This window comes from Ursus americanus, chromosome 31, assembly GCF_024610735.1.
Source record: "Ursus americanus isolate L20-20 chromosome 31, mUrsAme1.1.p, whole genome shotgun sequence".
Taxonomy (NCBI): domain Eukaryota; kingdom Metazoa; phylum Chordata; class Mammalia; order Carnivora; family Ursidae; genus Ursus; species Ursus americanus.
Window position 1 is genome coordinate 23,232,517 of NC_142157.1, and position 27,217 is coordinate 23,259,733.

Sequence of the window (27,217 nt, forward strand, 5' to 3'; positions counted from 1 at the left end):
ACATAATAAAAAAACTACATATGTTTAAGGTGTAGAACATGTTCTGATAGACATATGTGCAGTGCAACGATCGCTATGTTCAAGCTACTGAGCATATCCATCTATAGGATCCGTCTATTCATCCAGCTGCACAGTCCCTCTATTCCATAGTCACCGTGTGTGACTACTGTGTGCGCACGTGCGTGTGTGTGTGCGTGTGTGTGGTGGTAGCACTAGACATCCACTCTCTTAGCAAATTTCCAGTACACAATACAGTGTTATTAACTGTAGTCAGCATGTCATACACTAGATCTCTAGAACTCATACACCCTATGTTACTCCGACTTCGTACCCTTTGACCAACATCTCCCCTTTGCCCCACCTTCCCCACCTCTGGTCACCACGGTTCTAATTTCTGCTTCTATGAATTTGACTGTTTCAGATTATATGTATGTGTGTTTAAGTGTTTTACTCTCTTTTTTGGTAAGAATCTACATTCCTGTTTATTACGTGTGCATTTTATTAATTTCCATTATTTTTATAAGCAAGGTTGTACTTCCACTTCGTAAATATATAAAAGCACAATTTCAAAGTTATTTTCACCCAGAACTTTAAGATAGTCTTTAGTGATGCTAAAAACAGCTGATTCATGAGACAAAATTCAGTTATAGTTTTTAGTGTCATGGCATATAAGAAAAAGCAGTCTGTGTGATTATATTAAAAATAGCCATACTGTGTGCATTTTACTGAGTCAGTAGTAATGATTTATATATAATTTCATAGTCTATAACTCCTATGTATATTTTTTTAAATTCACAAAATCCTTTCCAGCTTTCCCAGCATTTATCAGTGATCAAGGAATCATCCGTGAGCATTAATCACCATTAGACTTCAGTATTAAAGATTTTATTTATTTATTTGACAGAGACAGCCAGCAAGAGAGGGAAGACAAGCAGGGGGAGTGGGAGAGGAAGAAGCAGGCTCCTAGCAGAGGAGCCCGATGTGGGGCTCGATCCCAGAATGCCAGGATCACGCCCTGAGCCGAAGGCAGACACCTAACTGCTGTGCCACCAAGGCGCCCCTAGACTTCAGTATTAAAACTGAGATTTAATTCCCATTTTTTTACCCAAATTTCTGATTTTTCAATAGCCTTTTTTTAAGACCTACATCTTCTTCTTCTTTTTTTTTTTTTTAAGATTTTATTTATTTATTTGACAGAGAGAGACAGCCAGCGAAGGAGGGAACACAAGCAGGGGGAGTGGGAGAGGAAGAAGCAGGCTCCCCGCGGAAGAGCCTGATGCAGGGCTCGATCCCAGAACGCCAGGATCATGCCCTGAGCTGAAGGCAGACGCTTAACGACTGCGCCACCCAGGCGCCCCAAGACCTACATCTTCTAAACCTTGGATTTGTGTGGATGCTATGCAGAGACTCATAATAGGATTAAGAATATCACTTGACAGGGTCCCTGGGTAGCTCAGTTGGTTAAGCATCTGCCTTTTCTCAGGTCATGATCCCAGGGTGCTGGGATCAAGCCCCATGTAGGGCTCCCTGCTCAGCTTCTCCCTCTCCCTCTGTTCCTCCCCCCTGCTCATGATCTCTCTCTCTCTCTCATCAAATAAATGAGTAAAATCTTAAAAAAAAAAAAAAAAAAAAAGGATAGACCTTGCCTAGTTGATTGGTCATGGTTCAGAATTTAGGACTCTACATATCCTGTGGGATTAAACCAAACTCTCCCTTCTCCGGCCAAGAGATAATTAAGTACTTTTGTGCATGAGGCTACCTAGTGTACATTCTTTGACAGCATATGTCATCTTTTCTACCCACTATGCAACAAAAGCAAGGTCCCTGCAAATGCTCCAAAATCTGGACATCGGGGGAAGAAAAAACATTTCATTAAGTAGTGTTGACCAAATTAGTAAATTGGTGGACATTTTTCCCAATATTTTTTTTATTTAAAAAAGTCTCCATATAATGTGAGTGACTCCAGAAGTTTAGGCCAAATGGTGGTGTGTGTGCTGGTTGGTGGTTGATATTGTCAGGCTTATGACTGTTTTGAAAATATAAACAAGCTGGTGAAATTAACTTTAGTTTAGTTATCTTAAGATAGCCAGAGCTATAAACTCTGCCAATGTAAACTGTTAGGAATTTCTGGACAAACTTAACAAAGGGAGATGGAATTTTTCAACTTGAGCCTAAGCAAGCAAATTGGGTTTTTTTCGTATGGCTTTTGAAACTTACAGTATTTATACTATTTCAGAAACTCACAGAATTACAATTTAATCAATTGGATTTTTTTTTTTTTTTTGCCTCTGCAGGGCCCTGAGGAATTAAATTTCGAGAGGTTTTTAGCAGTTTGTTAACTTGAGAACATTTTAGAGAAAATTTATCTGAAGGGACTCAGCTTTGGGTAATTGTGTTTTTACCCTAGATTTAGCCTAAGTATGTGTTCTCACATACAGGTTTTACTATTATGATTGAAATAAGTAGAAAATCCAGAAAACTAAAACAGAAAGAAGTTGTAAAACGAAATTGATTTCTATAATATAAAGGATCAGCTATGTTAGTTCTTGCCCACCATAAAATAATTCAGCGGATATCAACTCTAGTATAAAGTCTACTCATCTGCATTCTGTTAATAAATAACCATGTTCCAGAATTAATTATGGGCATTAACATGCAATATCTACTACTGGGAAAAAAGAAACACAGAAAAGTTTATATGTGAAACCAACATATTAACATCATTTGACTCAGAAAACTTGAATCTAGATTCTTCATATTGAATATTCTTATTTCTGAGTCCTCTCTGTCTCATTCTTCATCACTATTTATGCTTTGATTTCAGGAAAATATTTATAATGTTTCTGTCTCAAACAACATGTGAAGGATGAGAAATTGAGCCTTGTTTTGCATTATATTATCAGGGCAGATTTAAACATAAAAAGAGACCCAAAACCTGTGTGTATGTTACCCAGAGATTTTTTTTTTAATTGTGCTTAAATATTAGACATTTTGGATAATATGAAACCTAGTATATATATCCTTTTTTGAAGTGCCTTTACATAGTAATTCAGATCTCATCCAAACCACCAACATGACCCATACAGAATAGATTTTACTGAAAACCTCATTATTAGTAGTAGTAATATTTGTTCATCATTATTTTTTTGATTACTAGACCACACAGGCTCGTTGATCTATATATATTCTCTTAGACAGGTACCCAACCTATTACACAACTACATATCAGAAAGTCAATGAAAAATATCTTTACTAATAAAATATTTTGAAACTTTAAAGTTAGATTGGGCACATTCAAAACCAGGATTTGGCTAATTAATTTTGAAACAGTCCAATAGCATCCATAGCCTACTACAATGGTTTTTCAGGGATTTTTTTTTTTTTTTGCTTTGTGGTCCATAATAAGAAATAAATTTGACATTGCAACCTGGCACACACACATAGAACTGAAACAAAAGTTTCATGGAAAAATATTTATCCTCATGTAATGTATTCATTCTATTTTCCGTTCTTTTCTATTTCATTTTTTTAAATTGCTTGTCAAGACCCATTGAATTGATTTCACAATCCACTAATGTGCTGCAAACCAAGATTTAAAAACATCAGCCTAAACAATAATATATACTGTGGCTCTTAAGTAGTATTGCTATAATAAAATAATATTGACACTAAGTGCAAAGTATTCTATAAAGCACATTGTACCAATTAAATCCAAGACAGTTATTGTCTTCCAACCTTATGCGAAACACAATTATAAATTAAAAACAAATGTCTTTCTCTGTTTTTATGGCATTTAGAACATTTTAGAAGACTTACACTTAAATATCTAGGGAAATATATTTCTAACAAAATGAATCAATGCTGTCATAATACTCTGAGAATCCAAAGGTTCCGCGGATGTGCTAGGCTCTCACAATGATGGGTCGAGTAATTTTCCATTTCTAGAACTCCGTGTTGGCAGTGAGAAATGTAGAGAGCAAACCGAGTCAGTCCCGCATCGTGTTTGCACCCTTGGGGACCAATTATCCGGCTTGTTCCTTCTTTATAGAAGGAGAAAATGGCCCCGCTCCATCTCTACAGTAGAGACCAGTGATTTCAGACATCTTTGAAGTACAAGGTAGCAACACACACAATTAGGTGTTTAACAAATGCTTCTTCATGCTGGCAATAATTATAACAGAAAGAGAAGCAACCAGGCTCCCGTGAGGGAAGGCCAGGGGCTAAAACAGCTCTAGTCCTTGCTCTCCTCCGGTCCTGGAGCACAGCAGGATGGCAAGGAATGGGACTTTTTTTTTTTTTAATCAAGTTACTTGTAACATTTTTAAGAAAATGTTTTACCTAAGCATTGCAATCCAACTTAAGTTCTGGAATTTGAGATCAAAATAATGTCCATTCCTATTTACCCATCCCCCTACCTACCTCCAGGAATGCACTTGTCACGGTGAGCCCAGGTGGTGGATGGAAGTGTTGCATCACTATATTGTACACCTGAAACTAACAAAGCACTGTACGTTACCAATATTGGAATTAAAATAAAATTTTTTTTAATTTTAATTCTTTTTATTATATAAAGTTAGTCACCATACAGTACATCCCTGGTTTCTGATGTAAAGTTCGATGATTCATTAGTTGCGTATAACACCCAGTGCACCATGCAATATGTGCCCTCCTTACTACCCATCACCAGGTATCCCATTCCCCCACCCCCCTCCCCTCTGAAGCCCTCAGTTTGTTTCTCAGAGTCCATAGTCTCTCATGCTTCACTCCTCCTTCTGATTACCCCCCCTTTCTTTATCCCTTTCTTCTCCTATCGATCTCCTAGTTCTTATGTTCCATAGATGACAGAAATCATATGATAATTGTCTTTCTCTGCTTGACTTATTTCACTTAGCATTATCTCCTCCAGTGCTGTCCATGTTGCAGCAAATGTTGAGAACTCGTTCTTTCTGATAGCTGAGTAACATTCCATTGTATATATGGACCACAACTTCTTAATCCAGTCATCTGTTGAAGGGCATCTCGGCTCCTTCCACGATTTAGCTATTGTGGACAATGCTGCTATGAACATTGGGGTGCATATGGCCCTTCTCTCCACTACGTCTGTATCTTTGGGGTAAACACCCAGTAGTGCAATGGCTGGGTCATAGGGTAGCTCAATTTTTAACTTTTTAAGGGACCTCCACACTGTTTTCCAGAGTGGCTGTACCAACTTGCATTCCCACCAACAATGTAGGAGGGATCCCCTTTCTCCACATCCTCTCCAGCAATTGTTGTTTCTTGCCTTGTCAATTTTTACCATTCTAACTGGCGTAAGGTGGTATCTCAGTGTGGTTTTGATTTGAATTTCCCTGATGGCTAATGATTTTTAACGTTTTTTCATGTGTCTGTTAGCCATTTGTATGTCATCATTGAAAAAGTGTCTGTTCATATCTTCTGCCCATTTTATGATTTATTTGTTTCTCACGTATTGAGTTTGAGAAGTTCTTTGTAGATCTTGGATACCAGTCTTTTATCTGTAGCGTCATTTGCAAATATCTTCTCCCATTCCGTGGGCTGCTTCTTAGTTTTTTTGACTGTTTCCTTGGCTGTGCAGAAGCTTTTTATCTTGATGAAGTCCCACAAGTTCATTTTTTTCTTTTGTTTCTCTTGCCTTTGGAGATGTGTCATGAAAAAGGTTGCTTTGGCCAATGTCGTAGAGGTTGCTGCCTATGTTCTCCTCTAGGATTTTGATGGATTCCTGTCTCACATCGAGGTGTTTCATCCATTTGGAGTTTATCTTTGTGTATGGTGTGAGAGAGTGGTCAGTTTCATTCTTTTGCATGTAGCTGTCCAATTTTCCCAGCACCATTTATTGAAGAGACTGTCTTTTTTCCACCGGATGTTTTTTCCTGCTTTATCAAAGATTAGTTGCCCAAAGAGCCAAGGGTCCATTTCTGGGTTCTCTATTCTGTTCCATTGGTCTATGTGTCTGTTTTTGTGCCAGTACCATGCTGTCTTTGTGATCACAGCTTTGTAGTACAGCTCGAAATCCGGCATTGTGATGCCCCCAGCTTTGTTTTTCCTTTTCAACAGTTCCTTGGCGATTTGGGGCCTTTTCTGGTTCCATACAAATTTAAGGACTATTTGTTCCAGTTCTTTGAAAAATGTCATCGGTATTTTGATCGGGATAGCATTGAAAGTGTAGATTGCTCTGGGTAGCATGGACATGTTTAAAAAAGAAAAGAAAAAAAAATAGCCCTTCCTCAGGTCTATCTATAACCACCCCTCACTTCCTTCTTACAAATTGCCCAAGTAACACTCAAAGTGTTTCTAGCTAGAAACCATGGGTTAGGTCTTCTGCTGTGGGAGACAAGGAAGAAGCTATCCTAGAAGTAGCTGGCAGCCCCAGACCATCCCAAAGTCACATTTCACCGTGTTTCTGGTCCTACAAGATAGGAGACGGAGAAGGGGGATGCATTTTCCCTTTTTAACAAGGATTCTTTCTGTTTACATTGCTATGATGTAAAAATATTGTGTATTCTCTTCAATACCTGGGCCAGTGCCTTTATAATACCTATCATGTATTAAATATTATAGTATGACCTGTGTGTATGAGTGTGCATGCACATTTGGAAAGAAAGAGATGCAGAGAGAGACAGAGATGGAGACAGACACCGAGGGAGCTCTTCAGTGATGTATACAATTAAGTGGCCTATTTCTACATTCACATTTTTTAGGTAACGTAACTTATTTAATAGGAAACAGCTGGTTACTAAAAGGGCCAGGTTTTAAATCTAGATCAGTATAACGTCAAAACTCATGCTTTTCTCATATCGTCTAGACTCAGCTTACTCCTCCAATTATCTTTTTTTTTGTAGGTTATATTTTTTTAGAGCAGTTTGGGTTTACGGGAAAATTGAGCAGGAACTGCGGAGAGTTCACATACATTCCCTCTTCCCTCCACCCTCAGTTTCTACTACACTAATATCTTGCGTTGGTGTGGTACATTTGTTCCAATCGACCCAACCATATTGATACGTTATTAACTAAAGCGCACAGCTTATATTAGGGTTCACTCTGTTACACATTCTGTGCACTTTTCCAAATGCATAATGTCAGGTATCCACGTACAGTGTCATGCAGAATACTTTCATTGCCCTAAAAATGCCCCGTACTCCATCTATTCATCCCTCTCCCCTCCCTTCACTCCTGCCAACTACTGATCTTTTTCGTTCTGTCTTTTCCAGAACGTTATAAACTTGGAATCCTTCAGTCTGTAGCCTTTTGAGACTAGCTCCTGTCACTTAGCAAAATGGGCTTAAAGTTCCTCTGTGTCATTTTGTGGCATATTCGTTCATTTCTTTTTTTATCGCTGAGTAATATTCTGTTATATGTGCTGGCACAGTTTATTTACCCCTTCATCTATGGAAGGGGATCTCAGTTGCTCTCTAATGACATATGATATTGAGAATCTTTTTATATGCTTATTTGCTATCTGTAAATCTTCTTTGATGAGGTGTCTGTTCACATCTTTTGCCCAGTTTTTAATTGGGTTGTTTTCCTATTGTTTCTATTACATATTATATACATTTAACATTGATTATATGTAACAACAATAATATATGTTATATAATATATAATAGTATACTTTATATGTTTACTGTTATGTATTATTATTATTGCTATTTCATATTATTAAGTTTTAAGAATTCTTCTTTGTATAGTTTGCTTTTCCAATTAAAATCATTGACATCCCTCTAGCACAGAGCCCACCTTGACCACTCACTGATCCTGACTCTACTCAGAGACACTTGCTTTGGGCTCAGAGTGCTGCCACCTGGCAAGCCTGCCTCCAGAACTACCTGTAAGAATCCCACGCAGGTGCAATGCCATCTCTCAAAGTTCCAGCTCTCTCTCCTGTCTGGGATCTCTAGGATTCAGTTTGAATTATTCGTATGCTTTTTTTCACTCTGCCTGTGTGTAGGTACATGAGTAGCAATTTGACCTTGCTTGTACATTCATTAGGAACAGGGTTGACCTAATAGTCGTTGTATTCCTTGAATCACTTATCATGGTATCTTAAATACAGTTGTTACACAGAATGTCTCTGGAATCATACGGGGAAATGGAGAAGAGATGACCACTACAGGGAAGGCAAGAAGTTGAAGAGAGAGGCTGGTCAGAGTGTTGTTGGAGTGTCTTGCAGATGTCTCAGACCTTAAAGGGGGTTTTGTGTTCTCAGTAACTGTCCCACCTCATCCCTGCCTTTTAGATGAATGGTAATATTTTTAGTTTAGTTGGCAAGTTTCTGCATGTTACCTAATCTATATAGGCATAAAAGTCAAGTGTACATTTCTATTTATGCCTGAGGTCACTCTATGGACTGTTGCATCTCCCAAGACTGGGGTGTCTGCAGAGGTCATTAGTATTGATCAAATTATGAATTTTGGTTGATGTGACTTTTTCCAAAATTTCTAAAATAAAAATGATACATGCACACATTTTTAAGAACCCAAATAGCTTAGAAGGCTCTGTTCTATTCCTCTTTGTGCCCATTGGCTCTGGGAAGGAAACACCTTTACCCACTTGGGTTTTGTTCTCCTGGTGGTTATATCTTAATCTCTAAATAATTTTGGATAGGCATTTGTTTCTTGAATTTTTTTCAACCTTAAAAATTATCTACTAGTTTCCTGCTATAATACCTACATTTATAAAGACTAACTATCAAGTCTTATTTAAGAGGAAAACTTTGTTTTCTGTCTTTCTAGGCAGTCCTACAACCCTCTCTGACCTCTGTTTTATTTAAGTGAAGGTAACAAGAGGACAGAAGAAGGCAAAATTTGTTTTAAACCTTATTCCTGCAAGAAAACTTTGTAATTTAAGTGGATAATTCTGTTGTAGACAAACTCTAATCCACTTTGAGAAAACCCTTTTTTAGATCTTTTTTGCTATGTTTTACTTGTATAGCTACATTTTCTGGAAATGCACTAAGAGGCTTTTGAAAAGGATGAAGTATCTGTGGTTTTCTTAAAGCAGTCATTGTAACACGGTTTTAAAGTTCAGCATACGGGAGCCCAGGTGGCTCAGTCAGTTAAGCATCCAGCTCTTGGTTTCAGCTCAGGTCATGATATCAAGGTGGTGAGATCAAGCCCCATGTCAGGCTCCCCACTCCCTGTTTCGCCTCTCCCTTTCCCTATGCCCCTCCTCCCACTTGCATACGCTCTCTCAAATAAATAAACCTTTTTTTTTTTTTTTTAAGTTCAGGGGCGCCTGAGTGGCTCTGTTGGTAAAGTGTCTGCCTTCCGCTCAGGTCATGGTCCCAGGGTCCTGGGATCAAGCCCCATGTGGGGCTCCCTATTCAGCGGGGAGCTCACTTCTCCTTCCCCCACTTCCCCTGCTTGTGAGCTCTCTCTCTCTCAAATAAATAAAATCTTAAAAAAAAAAAAAGTTCGGTGTAATAACTCTTATTTTCTTAAAACATTCTATCCCAGAGACATAGCAAATCAATGAAAGAAATACGATGATTGTAAAATGTACCCTGGGAAAGGAAAAATAGCAATGGAAATGTACTAATCGAGTTGATTAAAAGTATACCCCAAAGAATCTCAGGTCTGCCAGTGCTCTGACCTCTCTCTTTGCTCCCTACAGAATGGATGACGTATTGATTGGGGCACCTCTCTTTATGGAACGCGAATTTGAGAGCAGCCCCAGAGAAGTAGGGCAAGTTTACCTGTATTTGCAAGTGAGCGCGCTTGTCTTCAGTGACCCACAGATCCTTGTAGGCACCGAGGTTTTCGGGAGATTCGGTAGTGCCGTGGCACACTTAGGAGACCTGAACCAAGATGGATACAATGGTAATTGATACCAATACATGGAAATCGTTTATTTGTTATAATTCATGTTATCGTTACATGAAGGAAACAATGACATCTTAAAAGTATTTCCAGTGGTGTGTGTGGTATGGTTACTATTATTGGTTTTTAATAAATTATCAGAAACCTCAAGGCAGTTTAAAGTTTATGTACGTGTCATGTAACAGCTCTGAATAAAGGCAGAGATTACTTTTTAAAGTGATATTTGGATTTAGGGACTCAAAGAAAACTAGAGAACCTTCTGTTATGTATAGAGTCAAGACAAACAAATACATGTTGACATATGGACAAGTATATTGCCTTGTGATTAACCCACATAGACTATGCATAGGTCATGCTGAATTTTATTTGGTTTGTAAACTTTAGCTTAAAGGCAACTTCAGTGTTTGCAGTAAAGTAGTGTTAAATTCTTAGTTTAGGATTAGGATTCTTAAATTCTTAGTTTAGGATTAGGATTCTTTAAGCTAAGAATTTATGAATGCCTTGCAAGTACCTTCTCAGAAAAACATGCAAGCTCACACAAAGCTTTGCATACATGTTCAGGACCTTTAAATTAAGAAGCAAGGAATAGTGGGTTTCTTAAAGTTGAAGGGAGTAATAGGAATTTGCTCCAACAAAATAGACTAGGGAGTCTTTGCCTCAGTTCAGTATTCATTAGTACCTTTGGCAAGGGGTATTGTACTTTTATGTTTTCTTTGGAAAAAAAAAAAAAGACATCCCAGAAATGTATAGTTAGTAATTTTTTAAGTGCCATAAAACACAAATACATATTAAAAGTTCACGGTTCCAGGAAAATAATAAAAAAGAGACAAGTTCATCTTTAACTGATATGCTGCTTGCAGAAATTGCCCTATCCCTGAGCACCAAGTGAAATAAATAATGCTACATTATCTATCAAGTTATCTCTTCCACTATATTTTCCTCTGTTTGTCTTTTTTCTCATACCCTTCATGATATTTTTGAAAGCTAAGAGAAATATTTTTAATGACATAAAGAGGGTTTTGCCTCTCTGAGCCTCACTGTTTTGGAGTATAAAGTGGGCAAAATAATTCCAAACTGAGAGGAAACATGGGATAATCGTGGACTTAGAGGAGGTGATGTCACACGATGATATCTTTAATTTCCACCACGATTAGAGATTTGGGATATTTATCCTTACCTGTTAAATGAAGCTGGAATTACGATCCTTATTATGTAGTCAAAATCAGTTCACGATTTACTTAATCTTACTAGACTTACTTAGGAGCAAAGAGAACTAAACGAGAAAGTGAGGACACGTAACTGTCCTCCACTGGGGCGAGTGATGATGTTTTTGTGTTCTTGGTGCTCTTTTTTATGTAAAACTCGGACTTTGTGTGTATTGTTTAGAACAGTCCTGAAGAACACAATGAGTGGACGTTAATTTTCATTGAGTGCTATATTTAAGTGGGAGTCAGGTGATAGGGTTCTTTCTAGGTTCTCAATGTCTTCTACTGTAAAATGCGTCCTGCCTCCCTCATGGGACGACGTAATCCTTACATTATATAATCTTTGTGCAAGAGATTATTTTTTTCTTTTGACAAGAAACTTGTAAGTACCTTGCAAATGTGCCTCCCCTGTTTTGTAGAGCCTAGTGATGTGACCCAGCCTGCCCTGTTGCTCGCTAAGCTCCCACTCTCTGCCTGCTCTTCCAATGGGCCCAGCTCTTTCCACCTTTGGACCCTGGCACACCAGTTCCTTCTGCCTGGAGTGCTCTTCCCTCTGATTTCACACAGTTGGTTCCATCTTGTCCCCAGCTTTCAGTTTCAACACGAGCCTTAGCAACACCCTATCCGATCACCAAATCTAGAAATAACCACCATTATCCATTACATTAATATTTTTGATTCTTCTGCATAGAATGTGTCACTTCCCATCTTTTCTTGATTGTCCCTCCATTCAAATTGTCTATTACCTGCACTAGAATATAAACTTTCTAAAAGCAGTATCTGGTTAACTGTCATACCCCCTGCATCCAACATATAGCAAGCAGTCACTCGATAAATATTTGCTGGATGGATAAAAGACAACAGATAATTTATGGTTGCTGCAGTATTATGAAATTTTCCTGGAAAACTTAATGAGCCCTTTCGATTCTAGGATACGGCTCTTCTATTGCACTTATTTTTATCTCTAAAACCTTCTTCTTTACTTAAATATATGTTCATGTGTCCCCATTTGCAGACATTGCCATCGGCTCACCCTTTGCAGGCAAGGATCAAAGAGGCCAAGTGCTCATTTACAACGGGAACAAGGATGGCTTAAACACCAAGCCTTCCCAAATTCTGCAGGGAGTGTGGGCCTCACAGACCATCCCTTCGGGCTTCGGCTTTACTCTAAGAGGAGACTCAGACATAGACAAGAATGATTACCCAGGTAAGGGTTTCTTTCCTCTCCCGCCAGAGAGCCCACTTCCTAGAAAGAAGCCCATTCTCAGGATGAGTGCATCACGTGTAAGCTTTTCCCTCCTAAAGGCGAAGGCCCAGCTTAACCATGGATGGCCCAGGGCTTTTGCGCCTGATTCCTGAGTGATTTTCACAAGCATTTAAAGGCAGATAAAATAAACCCTCCCTTTCCCACCAGGAGATGATGTTAGAAAGGCAAGATGGGGGGCGCCTGGGTGGCACAGCGGTTGAGCGTCTGCCTTCGGCTCAGGGCGTGGTCCCGGCGTTATGGGATCGAGCCCCACGTCAGGCTCTTCCGCTATGAGCCTGCTTCTTCCTCTCCTACTCCCCCTGCTTGTGTTCCCTCTCTCACTGGCTGTCTCTATCTCTGTCAAATAAATAAATAAAATCTTTAAAAAAAAAAAAAAAGAAAGGCAAGATGGCTTTTGAAAAGTCATACTGGACGTATGACTTGTCAACTTTGCAGGCAAAGTTTTTATTTGAAACCCCTCAGTGAGGTCTTCTCCATTGATAAAGACCGCTTGCCTCAAAGCCAGCTAGAGCAACTTATTTCAACTCTGTCATTCTCACACTATTCATTAACTCATAAACTTCAACATTTCTGTCTTAAAGCTCCTATTTTTGGAAGCGTAAATATTTTCTCGCCATACTTTAGGTCTTTCAAAATAGATTGAATATTTCAAAGTGAAGCAAAAGCAACTGGTTCATAATAAAGATTGCAAACTCTTCTTTATTACTTAATTAATATTGAGGTCTCGTGGAAATTAGATAACAGCGAGATAATTCATGTTTTGTGTGTGCTGTAGGAAAACACGGTTTTTCTTAAAGGATTGTTTCAGTAATCCCAGGGTTTTTAGCAGAGAACATTAGACTTCTTGGTTTTATGGTTCAATTTTCACTTTTATGTTAGTTATTTTAAGATGGTTTCAATAAAAACTTAGAAATCACTAATAATTAACTGACAGCTTTAACTATTTATTGAAACCTTGTCTCTTTCCACCACCCTTCCCCTAATTGGGTATTTTCCATATGTAGAGTTTTTTTCTGGTTTGAGGCAACATTCCAATAAACTGACTGCCTAAATATACATCACTAATTTCATCCTTCCGCTTTTTCCTCCCCTCTGGGATTAGGCAAAAAGGATACTGCAACATATTCTCATATATTTGCCAGAAGTCTTTCACGGCACTAACATGGATGTTGTAGTGGGTTCAAAGCAGATTTAGTATTATATTGTATACAAATACCTTCCACATTTTCAAGAGCATCTACTTAAGTTTATTTTCTTAGGTTATATTATACTGATCCAATCAATGAGGTTAGTGGGTTTTATTTGGGGGGGGGGAGGGGTGTCATTCATAATATATTCTATTTTAAAGAATCCTCCCTTATGTGATTTTTTCCTGAAATACATCTGGATGATTCATGAAATTTAACTCTTGGGTTGTAACTTTAGATAAACAGCTATTTTGGAAAGTTATTGCCAGTCATTATGCTTGTCATATTCTCACCTTCGTACCAGGGAACTTGACAGACAGGATGGCTGGACCTTCCTCCAGGTAAAGGAGATCAGGGATGTATCGATCACACAGGCAGTTCATCAACTTCTTTTGAAGTCTCCTAAATAAAAGCCAGGAACGAAACATGAAACAACTTTTTTTTCTCAAGGAATATTCCTTCTGGGGGTGGGCGGAGGATTGACAGGGTGGAGGAGCAGGAGAAGGACAGGGAAGAGAAAAGCTAAGTAGGTAAATGTGGGTAATTAGTCACCTCTTACTTATGTCTTTTATCCCTTTTAACAATCAGAAAAAGTCATTTGAGGTCATTCGTTAACTTTATCTACTGAGGCTGATTCAATTTATACTAACCAATGAAGTTCAAGCAGTCTATCCATCTGTCTGTTAAGTGAATGATCTTTACTAAGGCAGGACCAATAATGCCACTAATTGAATTCTTATCCCTCAAGATCGTCTTGAGGCGTTCAGTGTATGGCTGTACCTCTGAGTAGACTGGGGTTCTGGTTCTAATTCTGCCTCTCAAATGGAAATATAGATGTCTGGTGATTCATGACCCTATAACATTTCTCTTGATCCTCGTCTTTTCACAAAAGGATACCACTCAAAGAAGCCTCTTTATAGTGACACCAAGTCCCCAGGGACTTATGCAGAGGAAAACCACCTAACAGACGGGTAACTATATTCTGTTCACTAGAACAGTGGATTTGAAATTCACAGGCGTAATTCGGGAATTAGACACGTAACTTTCCTCATTATTCTGTAAAGAAATTCCACTTGGCTTGTCTCAAGCCCCATTTCCATTAAGGGGAAAATCTTAATCTCCCTATTTCAGATTCAGACTTAATCTCAGTTGAGTAAATGTTCATTTAGATTCAGAACCCTCCCCTTCCTCCCTCTTTGGCCGCTCTTTAAAGGAATGAGTAGCAAAGGGCGTGCCTGTTGTCCAGGGTTTGACAGAGAGGCATGTACCCCAAATGTGTCATCTGTTTTTACAAGCTTCTGCCTGAAGGATAACTCAGTCTCCCCTTTGATGTGTGCTCGCACTTCTTTGATTAATCCAATGGCCTATGTAGTGGCCAACTGCTCAAAGGTCCCATGTGTCCTGGATCCTCATTCAATTTGGCCTCTTCAGGTCCACTCTCAGCATGTGCTTCTATGCCATGGTTAGGACTCAAGATACTTGCAGGTTGGGTTTTCAGGTCTCTGAAATGTTTTTATCCCGCTAGATTATTCCTTTAGCCATTGCTAATTTTCTACCAAGGCATTTTATTACTCTAGCCCTAATGGGGTTGCAGTATTCTTAGGTTTTGCCTGGGAAACAGCAGTCTTTTTTTTTATCTCCCTTACCCAAAGGTTATTGGGTGGCATGCTTTCCAAACTCTATAGTTCATTTTATAAACTCTATGTCCTAGTCCCCCGTGGTCTGTCTTGTGATTTTTCCAAACCAGTTCTTCCTGGAACTGAAAAAGAATTGTAGTTTTCTTTCTCTCTGGGGCCCTGTTCTTCCAGATCAAAATTACTCTGCTTTCAGATTATTGTGCCTTCTAGGAGTTTCAAAATCCATTTACCAGGCTGACTTTCTTCTAGGGTACATCTAGTCATCCTCAGGAAGCAGAGGTTCTTGATCTCAGCTGCACATCAGAGAACATTAAATAATCCATCTGCTCAGGTCACACTCCCAACTCAGAATCAGACTCTCCAGAGTCAGAATCTCTGGGTGATAGAACCCAGACCAGAGAAACATAGTGAAGTAACCTGGATGATTCCAGTACACTACCCAGCTGGGAATGAATGATCTAGAACATGTTCCCTCTTTAATGAACATTGAATTGATTAGGCGTCTCATTAGAGTACAGATCCTGATTCAGTAGGTCAAGGGAGTGGGAAAGATTCCCCCTCTCCAATCAGTTCCCAAGTTTTTTCCCTGCTGCCAGGCTCCACATCGCACCCTGAGTAGCAAGCTCTGAGGCACTGTGCATGCCAGTTACCCGTGGACTCTGTTATTACAGGCTGAATGCATAACATGCCTTCAGGTATTTTGATTTATGGAGACTGAGATAGGCTTCGGGGATTTATATTCTTACCCAGGACCCTACTTTGAGAAACACAGCTCTACAATCTTTGTGCTCGACTCCCCTGCCTACACTAGTATCATATGCAGGGTTCTCTTTTGGCAAGTACCTGTTAGCTAAGCTCTGGGCTTCCATTTATTCTTTAGAAGGTTGTCAAACTAGCCCGAGGGGCTTTTCTCCAGATTGCCTCTGTGCGGTTACTGCCATTGGGATGCTTGGGCCTAATACATGCTCTGGCCTCATCTGGAAAAGTTAAGGAAGGCCCATTGAAAATATTTAATTTTTGATGCACTGCTCTACATTTCCTGGAAGTTACCTGTACATTTAAAATGATGCCTCACTGACTTTCATTTAAAATATATTATCACATTTGTTAGGAATTACCCTACCTTAACCTGGCTTAAGCCGTAAAGGGAGAGATTTATATTAAAGCTATAAGAATATCTCAAGGAAAGCTAATGACAGGAATTCTGCCAGCCTCTGGAAGGGACTAAGTGGGATCCAAGATTGTCAGGTTAGGACTTCTTTTCTTTCTCTCCCTTACTCTCATCTCTGCTTTTCTTTGCATGTCTGCTTCTCTCTCCCTCTCTCTTCCTACCCTCCCTCTCTCTCTCTTGCCCATATTTCTTTGAGCACATGGTAGTTTTTCAGCTCCAGAGTTTGCATATGGCAGTTTTACTCACTGAAAGAGACTGTCTACAATTTATCTCAGTCCCAAATCCTAAGGAAAGGAATCTTATAGGCTCTGAGGCAAAGGGTGACATTTTCCAAAGAAAGTAAGAGTTGCTTTGTGGACTTCGCAAGTATCCCAATAAATATCCACTATGACGCCCTGGCAAAACAAAACAAAACAAAATGGCCCTAGGAAATAAGAATTGTAGTAAGAAGTGAACAAAATAATTGAGAAGATAATATTTTGTTTTAAAAATTAAAATAATAAAAATAGGAATTAAATTATTCATCGATATTTTTATGTTTGTTCCTTTCACTTCAAAGTCCAAAAGAAAAATGAGAAATTCCTTCATTCAGTCAAAAAATATGTATCAGTATTTACTACGCATTAGACATTGTGCTGGGAGGACTGTGGCAAGGCACACACAGTCACTGCCTTCCCAGAGCTGACATTCTAGGTGAGAAAGACAGACAGTTAAATAATTACAGCAAAGTGTGAGCATTGTAATACTGAAGTCTTTAAATGCAAAACTTTTTTTGGAGTATCATAACATCTGAAAAAATTTAAGCATGGTTGCTGAACATTGTGCTTATGAATTTGAAAAAGTGTGTCATGAGAAAAGTATTGTTGGCCTTTGGAAATTTTGTAATTATTTGGTCTTCGTTAAATGAATCAGCTAAGAAAAATACATAAGCTCTGTAGCTCCTTATACAGGCACCTCCACTTCCCCTGAAAAACTTCTGGAAGTCAAACTACTATTATGATCAGGGTGACAAATTATGTACAGGTTGTACCCAGCCAAGGGGCAAGTGAGGACCAATTCATATACCAAGGGATTTCCTCCATGCAGGAGGGGGCAGGGCCACCTTTTAAAATTCATACCCAGGCATTTGTCGGCTCTCAGTGGCCCTGTTCCAGGTCCTCCATTCTAAACAGATCAGAAACAAAATCCCCAAACTCCACTTTAACTACATGGTCACCTGAAAATATCATGTAAAGACAAATGTACAAATGAACAGTAGTTTGAAATTCTGCACTGAAATCCATCAAACCCCTTGGACCTGCTACTAAATGGAACACACTTGAAGAACAACTGTGGTTACCCAAGTGATGGCTTCTGATGGGGTTATTTTTCCCATTCCTGAGGTGAACACTTTTACCTCATTTTAGGCACCCCGTGCTTAGCAGCTGCGTCTGCAAGCAGAGCTGGGTTGGCTTCCCCTGGTCTACACCACCTGCCACCTACCCGCTTCTGGGCACGCTGCATGAAACCTACCTATGTTAATGGCTGGTACATATGTTGCCTTGTTGGTTAGATAGCAGCAAGTATTCTTTACGTGTTTTTGATACAAGCCAGCTGCCTTTTGTAGGAAGAAAGAATAGGTTGATTTTGATGTTTGATGTATATTTATTGTGAATTACAGCTGTTTCATCTCCCAGACTGACTAGAAATCAGGTCACCTAGTACCTGAAATAATCAAAAGCACAGACATGTAAAAGGTCGTTTGATTTACATTTACTCTTTGTCCCATGATCTCTTCTGCAAGTTACAGATGTTCTGTATTTGAGCAGGACCAGACACTTAGTTTCCTTGTCTTAGGGGAAAAGAATGCTACCAAAAAGCTGGCATGGGTCCAATTATATTGCTAACATTATTGCAATTATAGCAATTATTACTACTATGCTATCTACTGCATAGAAGAGAAATACAGTTCAGATCCACTGGAATATTATTTTTTAATCTTTCTCGTGCACACATACACTCACACTTATATGTACATATGTGTGTGTATGCATATGTGGGTTTTTTTGTATATGTATGTGTACCCAAGAGAGTTTGTAGGGTAAGGTTAGATGACACTCCACTTCCTTATTTTGGGGAAATATCAAACCAGTATAAAAATAACCTATTAAAGTTAGCAGTGTGGCTGGGAAGAGGGGAAGGGAAATCAGACTGCCCAGGTTAAGTTTCCCATCTATCACTGATCGCCTGTGTGGCAATGGACAAATTACTTAATTTCTCTGAGCTTCATTTCCTTACTTGATATTATGGGGCTAATAATACTTCCTTCACTGGGTTATGTGTGTTTGCACTTTCTAAGTCAGGAAAAGATTTTTACAAAACGTTGTGAAATGGCTTAGAATGAAAAAGGAAATCTATTTGATTGACATGAGCAGAATCAAAGCTACTTTACTTCACAGACATATTGGGACACAAAAAAATGTTGAAAAGCTGCATTCTTGGATTCTGGAGATGGACAAAATGGGTTTCATACTGGACTCACTGTTTCCTAGCTATATAAGCATAAAACGATTTCCTAATCTCTCTTTAATCTCCTTATCTATGAAATTAGATATAGTAAGCTGGTATAAAGACAAAATGGCATTGTTTATATAATATGAAATGAGATGGTGTGTTTAAGTTAAAATGGGATTACAAAGGACATAGTTTAAAAAATAGCAGCTCTCCAATCAAGTTTTAAAACAAGACTGTATTTTGGAGGTATTCTTTCCTTATGCACACTAGTTGACATTATTTTCTTTTGCTTATGTAATTTCCATGTCCCCCAATCTTAATTCACAACACCATATTTGCTTCTCCCACCCGAGGCAAACACTAATATTGGGACTCTGATGGGTTAAGACACACTCGTAAAATTCCTGTTGCTCGACCCTCCATAGAAGCTTCTAATAATCAGGAAGTTACTGCCCTGCTATGACGTAGTTCCACCACTCACCCCATCCGACCTCCCACCCCTTACTGGGAGATGAGGCATAAGGGACTTCTCCCATTACTCACTGTGATTTACTGGGTCTCAAGAATGGAAAATGTTCTTCCTTCGTAAGCCCTTAGGCAATTGAGGGCATTTATTTTCATATAAATTGGACCTGAACTAGGTGATAACAATGGCAACTGAAAAGAAAGAACTAAGGTAATAATGTAAATGATCAATAGTCAAGATTTGGTGATGACTTGCCGTGATGGAAGGTAGAGGAGGTGGGGTGAGCAAGGAAGAGATGCTAAGGATGACTCTGGAATTTTGATCCAGAGTACCTGGGAAAAGTATGGTAGAATGGAGAGACATGGGGAGATTTCTTTATAGAAATATATTCTACTATAGAAATAATATTTGGAATAATTTTCCTAATATCTAGTTTAACCACTCAGTATTTGTTTCAATTTCTTACCGTGCATATTGTCAATACTACACATACAAAAATAGAGTCATTAGTATATTCGGTTCTGGCACCAAAATTTCCTATTTAAAATATGGATGTATTCAGGTTTCTGTGTTGGTGCTGATTGGAAAATGAGGGTTGGCCAGAGAAGTATCTTGTATACATTAATTGAGTGAAAGCATTTCAGAGAAGAAACAGCTGTGATAGTCAGAAATCCCTACAATTCAATGATCTAGCCTAATCCTGTTAAACATGATTGTATAACAAGACCATCTGCTAAATGCATAGCCCAGACATTGGAAGGTGGAGGAGGGGGAGTGCAGGTTTTGTTGAGGCACAGAAATCTTGCAGGCAATAAAAACTGGGGGAAGACATGGGCTGAATGCCAAAACTATCATTGTCTTGTTCAGGCCCATAATGTCTGATGATTATACCATGAAGCCATCTCATGCAATTACACCAAATGAAAAAAAAATGACTCATTATCTGTTTTAATAACTGCTGTGTGTGTGTGCGCATGTGTGCTTGTGTGTGTGTGTGTGTGTAAGCCAACAACCGAGCAAGAAAGAACCTACACATAAGAAGAAATAAAAGGGTGGCTTTAACCAAGGGAATAATGCATAATCAAACCTTGAGCTCCTTGAAATTGATCTGAAGTTTAGTTGAACTAAATTCAAATCTTATAGTCAACGTTTTTATTTCTACTTCTCCAACTGCTACTCAAGTTTTCCTGAAAAGCAAAACATTATGTTCCTTACTGAGCAAGATTTTCATAATTTCATTATAAACACATTAGAAATTAGTATATAACTTGTCTTATAAAATATATTATGAATTAGATTAAATGGAATTAATTAAGTCAACTGACAGAGTGTCTGGACTTGAATCCAGATCATAAAGTAGAAGTAAAAGTGAATGGAGAGATAAAACCCAGGAGTTCTAGAACCATCTCTCCCAAGATAATGTTCCTCTAATAACTCAGCTTCTCTGGGCCTGACTTTCCTCCCCTGAATGTGACATGGATGTATGGAAAGCTTCTCCAAGGGTCTTTTTGAACTCCTTTCTCCTCTGATCCTATAATCCAAGATCTAGACTTACTGCCTTCCAGATAAAGATGCTACCAAAAAAAAGAGAACTGTAGGGCAATATCTCTGAAGAACATAGACACAAAAATCCCCAACAAAATATTAGCAAATTGAATCCAACAATACATTAAAAAAATCATTCACCATGATCAAGTGGGATTTATTTATGCAAGGGTGGTATAATATTCCCAAGTCAATTAAAGTAATATATCACATCAATAAGAGAAAGGATAAAAATCATTCCTAATCATTCCAATAAATGCAGAAAAAGCATTTGACAAAGTATAACATCAATTCATGACGAAAACCCTAAACCAAGTAGTTTTAGAGAGAACATACTCAACATAATAAAGGCCATACATGAAAAACCCACAGCTAACATTATACTCAATGGTGAAAAACAGAGCCTTTCCCCTAAGCTCAGGAACAAGACAGGATGTCCACCCTCACAACTTTAATTCAACACAGGACTGGAAGTCCTAGCCACAGCAATCAGACAACAAAAGAAATAAAAGGCATCCAAATTGGTAAGAAATAAGTAACACTGTCATTATTTGCAGGTGACATTATATTATATACAGAAAACACTAAAGACTCCACCAAAACACTGCTAGAACTGACAAATGAATTCAGTAAGGTTTCAGAATACAAAATCAATGTGCAGAAATCTGTTGCATTTCTATACACTAATAATGAAGCAGAAGAGAAATTAAGAAAACAATCCTTTTTATAGTTGCACCAAAAATAATAAAATACCCAAAAATGAACTTAACCAAGAAGGTGAAAAGACTGTACTCTGAAAAACTATAAAACACTGATGAAAGAAATTGAAGATGACACAAAGTAATGGGAAGACATTCCACGCTCATGGATTGGAAGAACAGATATTGTTAAAATGTCCCTACTACCCAAAGCAATCTACAGATTTAATGCAATCCCTATCAAAATACCAACAGCATTTTTCACAGAAGTAGAAGAAATAATCTTAAAATTTTGTGATTCCATACAAATAATCTTAAAATTTGTATGGAACCACAAAAGACCCCCAATTGCCAAAACAATCTTGAAAAAGAAGAATAAGACTGGAGTTATCACAATCCTAGATATCAAGTTATACTACAAAGCTGTAGAAATCTAAACAGTTTTGGTACTGGGACAAAAATAGACACATAGGCCAATGGAACGGAATAGAGAGCCCAGAAATAAACTCATGATTTTATGGTCCATTAATCTTCAACAAAGGAGGCAAGAATATCCAATGGGAAAAAGACAGTCTTTTCAACAAATGGTGTTGAGAAAACTGAACACTTACATGGAAAAGAATGAAACTGGAGCACTGTCTTTTTTTTTTTTTTAAGATTTTTATTTATTTATTTGAGAGACAGAATGAGTGAGGAGGAGGGGAAGAAGGAGAAGGAGAAGTGGACTCCCTGCTGAGCAGGGAGGCCAACGTGGGACTCAATCCCTAGGACCCTGTGATCATGACCTGAGTTGAAGGCAGACACATAACCTATTGAGCCACCCAGGCGCCCAACTGGAGGACTTTCTTACACCACACACAAAAATAAACTCAAAATGGGTCACGGACCTAAATGTGGGACCTGAAACCATAAAAATCCTAGAAGAGAGCACAGGCAGTCATTTCTCTGATCAGCCGTAGCAATATTTTTCTGGATATTTCTCCTGAGGCAAGGGAAACAAAAGCAAAAATAAATTATTGGGACTACATCAAACTAAAAGGCTTCTGCACAGCAAAGGAAACAATCGACAAAACGAAAAGACAATATACTAAATGGGAGAAGATATTTACAAATTATACATCTGATAAAGGGTTAATATCCAAGATATATAAAGAACTCCTACAACTCAACAGCAAAAAACAAATAATCCAATTAAAAATGGTCAGAAGACATGAACAGAGATTTCTCCAAAGAAGCCATACATCCGGCCAACAGACACATGCAAAGATGCTCAATATCATTCATTATCAGGGAAATGCAAATCAAAACCACAATGAGATATCACCTCACATCTATCAGAATATCTAAAATCAAAACACAAGAAACAACAAGTGTTGGTGAGGATGTGGACAAAGAGGAACCCTCATGCATTGCTGGTGGGAATGCAAACTGGTACAGCCACTGGGGAAGCTTCTTCTAAAAATTAAAATTAGAATTACCATATGATCCCATAATTTCACTACTGGATATTTACCCAAAGAATATAAAAACACTAATTCAAAAAGACATATGCACCCTTATATTTACTGCAGCATTATTTACAATAGCCAAATTATAGAAGCAGCCCAGTGCCCATCAATAGATGAATGGATAAATAAGAAGTGGCATGTATATACAATAGATTATTACTCAGCCATAAAAAGGAATGAAATCTTGTCATTTGCAAATACATGGATGGATCCAGAGAGTATAATGCTAAGTGAAATAAGTCAGTCACGGAAAGACAAATACCATATGATTTCACTCACATGTGGAATTTAAGAAACAAAACAAATGAGCAATGAGAAAAAGAAACAAACCAAACAGACTCTTAACTATAAAGAACAAACTAATGGTTACAAGAGTGGAGGTGGATGGGGTGGATGGGTGAAATAGGTGAAGGAGATTACGAGCACACTTATCATGATGAGCACTGAGTAATGAACAGAATTGTTGAATCACCGTGTTGTACACCTGAAACAAATATAACACTGTATATTAAATATACTGGAATTAAAATTTAAAAAAATTTAAAGAAAAAGGATGTTTCTTCTACCCATTCATTTATTCATTTTTTTATATCTGTATGAACTCATGGATATTTATTTTATTTTAAGGGCTATAATCCATTACTGTATTTGTTTATATTTGTTGCCTAATGTGTTCTATATTTGGCCATTGGGAACTCTTTCCAGTTCATTCCTATGTTCTTTTTAATATTTCCCATCCTTTTATGAGCATTTCCTTGCCTTATAACACCACATTATGCTCCAAGCTCATTTTGTATTTTCCCTCTCCAGCCCTGGAATCAACCATTCTTCAAAGAACTACAGTTTCTTTATTGAAGAACAATATTTAGAAATCAAGGTCTAGACACTAGATTTTATCATGGCAACTACGGTGTCAAGATGTGAATGCACTTCTATAGACTGCCATGTTGTCATATATTATAGCTATGTTGCAAACCATTAATATTACTTGAAATCAACAAATTACATTTTCATTATTCAGCCTATATTTTTTAAGTCAACATTTTTCATTTTAGTTGTCAACAACAGGTATTTGGGTAATGTTAATATTATTCAGCTAATGTTGAGAACAGCCACCATTTTTCTTTATTTTTAAGGATCGTAATTTTAGAATATTTACTGGTTATATGATATTTAAGAGACTGTACTTTGGAAATACAATTTATTATTTTATTAAACAAATACTTATTAAGTATTTTTCACATACCTGGCACTCTTCTAGGTTTTGAGGATATAGCACTGAAATAAACAATGACCCTGCCTTCACGGGCCAGGGCTCAAATTCCAGCTCTAACACTGGCTTACTATGAAAGCTTGACAAGTTATGTAACCTCCACAAGCCTCAGTCTTCATTGGTAAAATGGATATAACAATGCCTAATAATAGTTCCTCCTTTAAAGGGAGGTTGTGGATGTTAAGTTAGATAATATATATAAGCAGTTAGCACTCTGAACAGCATGTAGGAGCAATTATTACATATTAGTTATAAATGACACAGATACTATTTTGACATAATCCATGCCTTTAAGAAACAATGCAATCATGGAGATAATAAGGCATCCAACAATTAACTGTAGTACAAGATAGCATATGAGAAGAGTTTTGAGAGGTAAAAAAACAATAATAATGAATGAGTGAAAAAGAGAAGTTTCTGCTAGCTGAGGTGTTCAAAGGAAGCTTCACAGGGGGAAATAATGGTTAAGCAAGGTCTTAAGATACAGGTATGATTTTAAGTGGTGATAAGGAGATAGCATTCCAGAAGAGGAACACAGCACGAGAAAGACTCACACAAGAAAAGGCAATTTGGGAAGTGATTTGGTTCAAACTGGTAGGAGCAAAAATGGAGAGAGTCAATGAAAGGTAGTTTGGGGCAGATAATGAAGGGCCTTGAAAAGCATGTCAAATAATTGATACTTTCTTAGGAAAAGAATGGAAAAAATAGATTGTGTTTTATATTTCAAAATGACACTCCTTCAGTCATTAGCAATGAGCAGAATGAGCTGTAATGAAAAGGACACTTGAGGGCAAAAGCCATTAAAGCATCCCTGGTGAAAGCAAGTGCACTGAACCAGGTGAGTACGGCAGTACCACAGGGCAGCCTGGAGGTGTGTGGTAATACACAGACTCAGCCACCTTCAACCTGTTTGCATTCCCACAAGCAGTGAATGAAAGCTCCTACAGTTTCACAATCTCACCAGCCTTTGATGTTATCCATGATCTGGGTTTGCGTCTTCCTAATAGGTAGATGTATAATGATATCTTGTTGTTTTAATTTGCATTTCCTTGACGAACATCTTTACCTATGCTCATTTGCCATCTGCATGTCTTCTTTGGCGAGGTGTCTGTTAAGGTCTTTGCCTCATTTCTTTTAATGGGGTTGTTTTATTAAGTTTTAAGGGTTCTTCATATATTTTGCATCACATCCTTTACCAGATGTATCTTTTGCAAACATTTTTTCCAGTTTATGGCTTATCTTCTCAATCTCTTGACATTGTTTTTCACAGAGTGGAAGTTTTTAATTTCAATGTATCCTAGCTTATCATTCTTCCTTTCATGCTTTCATGGATCATGCCTTTCATGTTGTATCTAAAAAAGTCATCACCGTACCCCAGGTCATCTATAAGCTTTCTTCTATGCCATCTTATAGAAGTTTTATAGGTTTGTGTTTTACATGTAAGTTTGTGGTCTGAGTTAATTTTTGTGAAGTGTGTAAGGTCTATATCTAGGTTTTTAGTGGGTTTTTGTTTGTTTTTTGCATTTGGATGTTTAGTTTCTCCAGCACCATCTGTTGAAGAGACTATCTTTGCTCCATTGTATAACATTTGCACCTATGTCAAAGATCAGGTGACCATATTTATACATGTGTATTTCTGGGTTCTCAATTCTGTTTCATTGATTTATTTGTTTATTCTTTCACCAACACCATACTGTCTTGATTACAGTAGATTTATAGTAAGTCTTCAAGTAAGGTAGTGTCAGTTCTCCAACTTAGTTCTCCTTCAATATTGTATTGGCCATTTTACATCTTTTGCCTCTCAATATACACTTTAGATCAGTTTGCTGATAACCACAAAATAACTTGCTAAGATCTGGACTGGGATTGACTGAATCTATAGTGCAATGACATCTTAACAGTATTGACTCTTCCTATCCATGAACATGGAACATTGAGTTCATTGATATCTTTCATCAGAGTTTTTAAAATTTTCCTCATATAGACTTGTACATATTTTGCTAGATTTATTCCTAAGTATTTCATTTTTGGGGGTGGATGGTAATGTAAATAGTATTGTGCTTTTAATTTCAAATTCTACTTATTCATTGCTGGTATGAGACAATGATTGACTTTTGTATATTGGCCTTGTGTCCTGCAACCTTGCTATAATTACTTATTAGTTTCAGGAGTTCATTTGCTGATTCTTTTGGATTTTATACTTAGATGATCATGCCATCTGTGAACAAAGATAGTTTTATTCTTCTATTCCCAATCTATACGTTTCATTTCCTTACCTTGTCTTATTGCATTAGCTAGGACTTCTGTTATGATTTTAAAAAGCAGTGGTGAGAGGGGACGTTGTTGTCTTGTTCCTAATCTTAATGGGATCCAAGCTTCAAATTTCTTACCATTAAGTATAATATTAGCTGTAGGATTTTTTTGTAGATATTCTTTATAAAGTTGAGGAAGTTCTCTATTCCTAGTTTACTCAGAGTTTTTGTCATGAATAAGTGTAAGATATTGTTGAATTCTTTCTCTGCATTTATCAGTATGATCGTGTGATTTTTTTCCCTGTAGCTTTTTGATGTAATGGATTACACTAATTGATTTTAAGATGTTGAATTAGCCTTGCATACCTAAATCACATTTGGTTGTGGTATACAATTTTTTATACATCGTTGGATTCAATTTGAAAATATTTTGAAGATTTTTGCATCTATGCTCATGAGAGGTATTCACTCACAGTTCTCTTTTATTGTCTTTGTCTCATTTTGATACAGCAGTAGGGTACTACTGGCATCATAAAATGAGGGTTTATTTCCTCTGTTTTCCTCTTCTGGAAGACAATGTAGATAATTTATATAATTTCTTTCTTAAATCTTCGGTAGAATTCACAGCTGAATTCATCTGGGCCTTGTGCTGTTTTGGAAAGTTATTGTCAATTCAATTTAT

General features: G+C 37.7%; 1 protein-coding gene across 1 annotated transcript in view; it reads left to right on the top strand.

Moving 5' to 3' along the window:
• Positions 1 to 27,217, top strand: part of ITGA8 (integrin subunit alpha 8) — a 171,386-nt gene that overhangs the window by 55,576 nt on the left and 88,593 nt on the right. The window contains exons 12-13 of the mRNA XM_045787904.2: positions 9,628 to 9,833; positions 12,054 to 12,245. Coding sequence (XP_045643860.1) covers positions 9,628 to 9,833; positions 12,054 to 12,245 — 398 coding nt within the window. The remainder of the gene's footprint in view (positions 1 to 9,627; positions 9,834 to 12,053; positions 12,246 to 27,217) is intronic.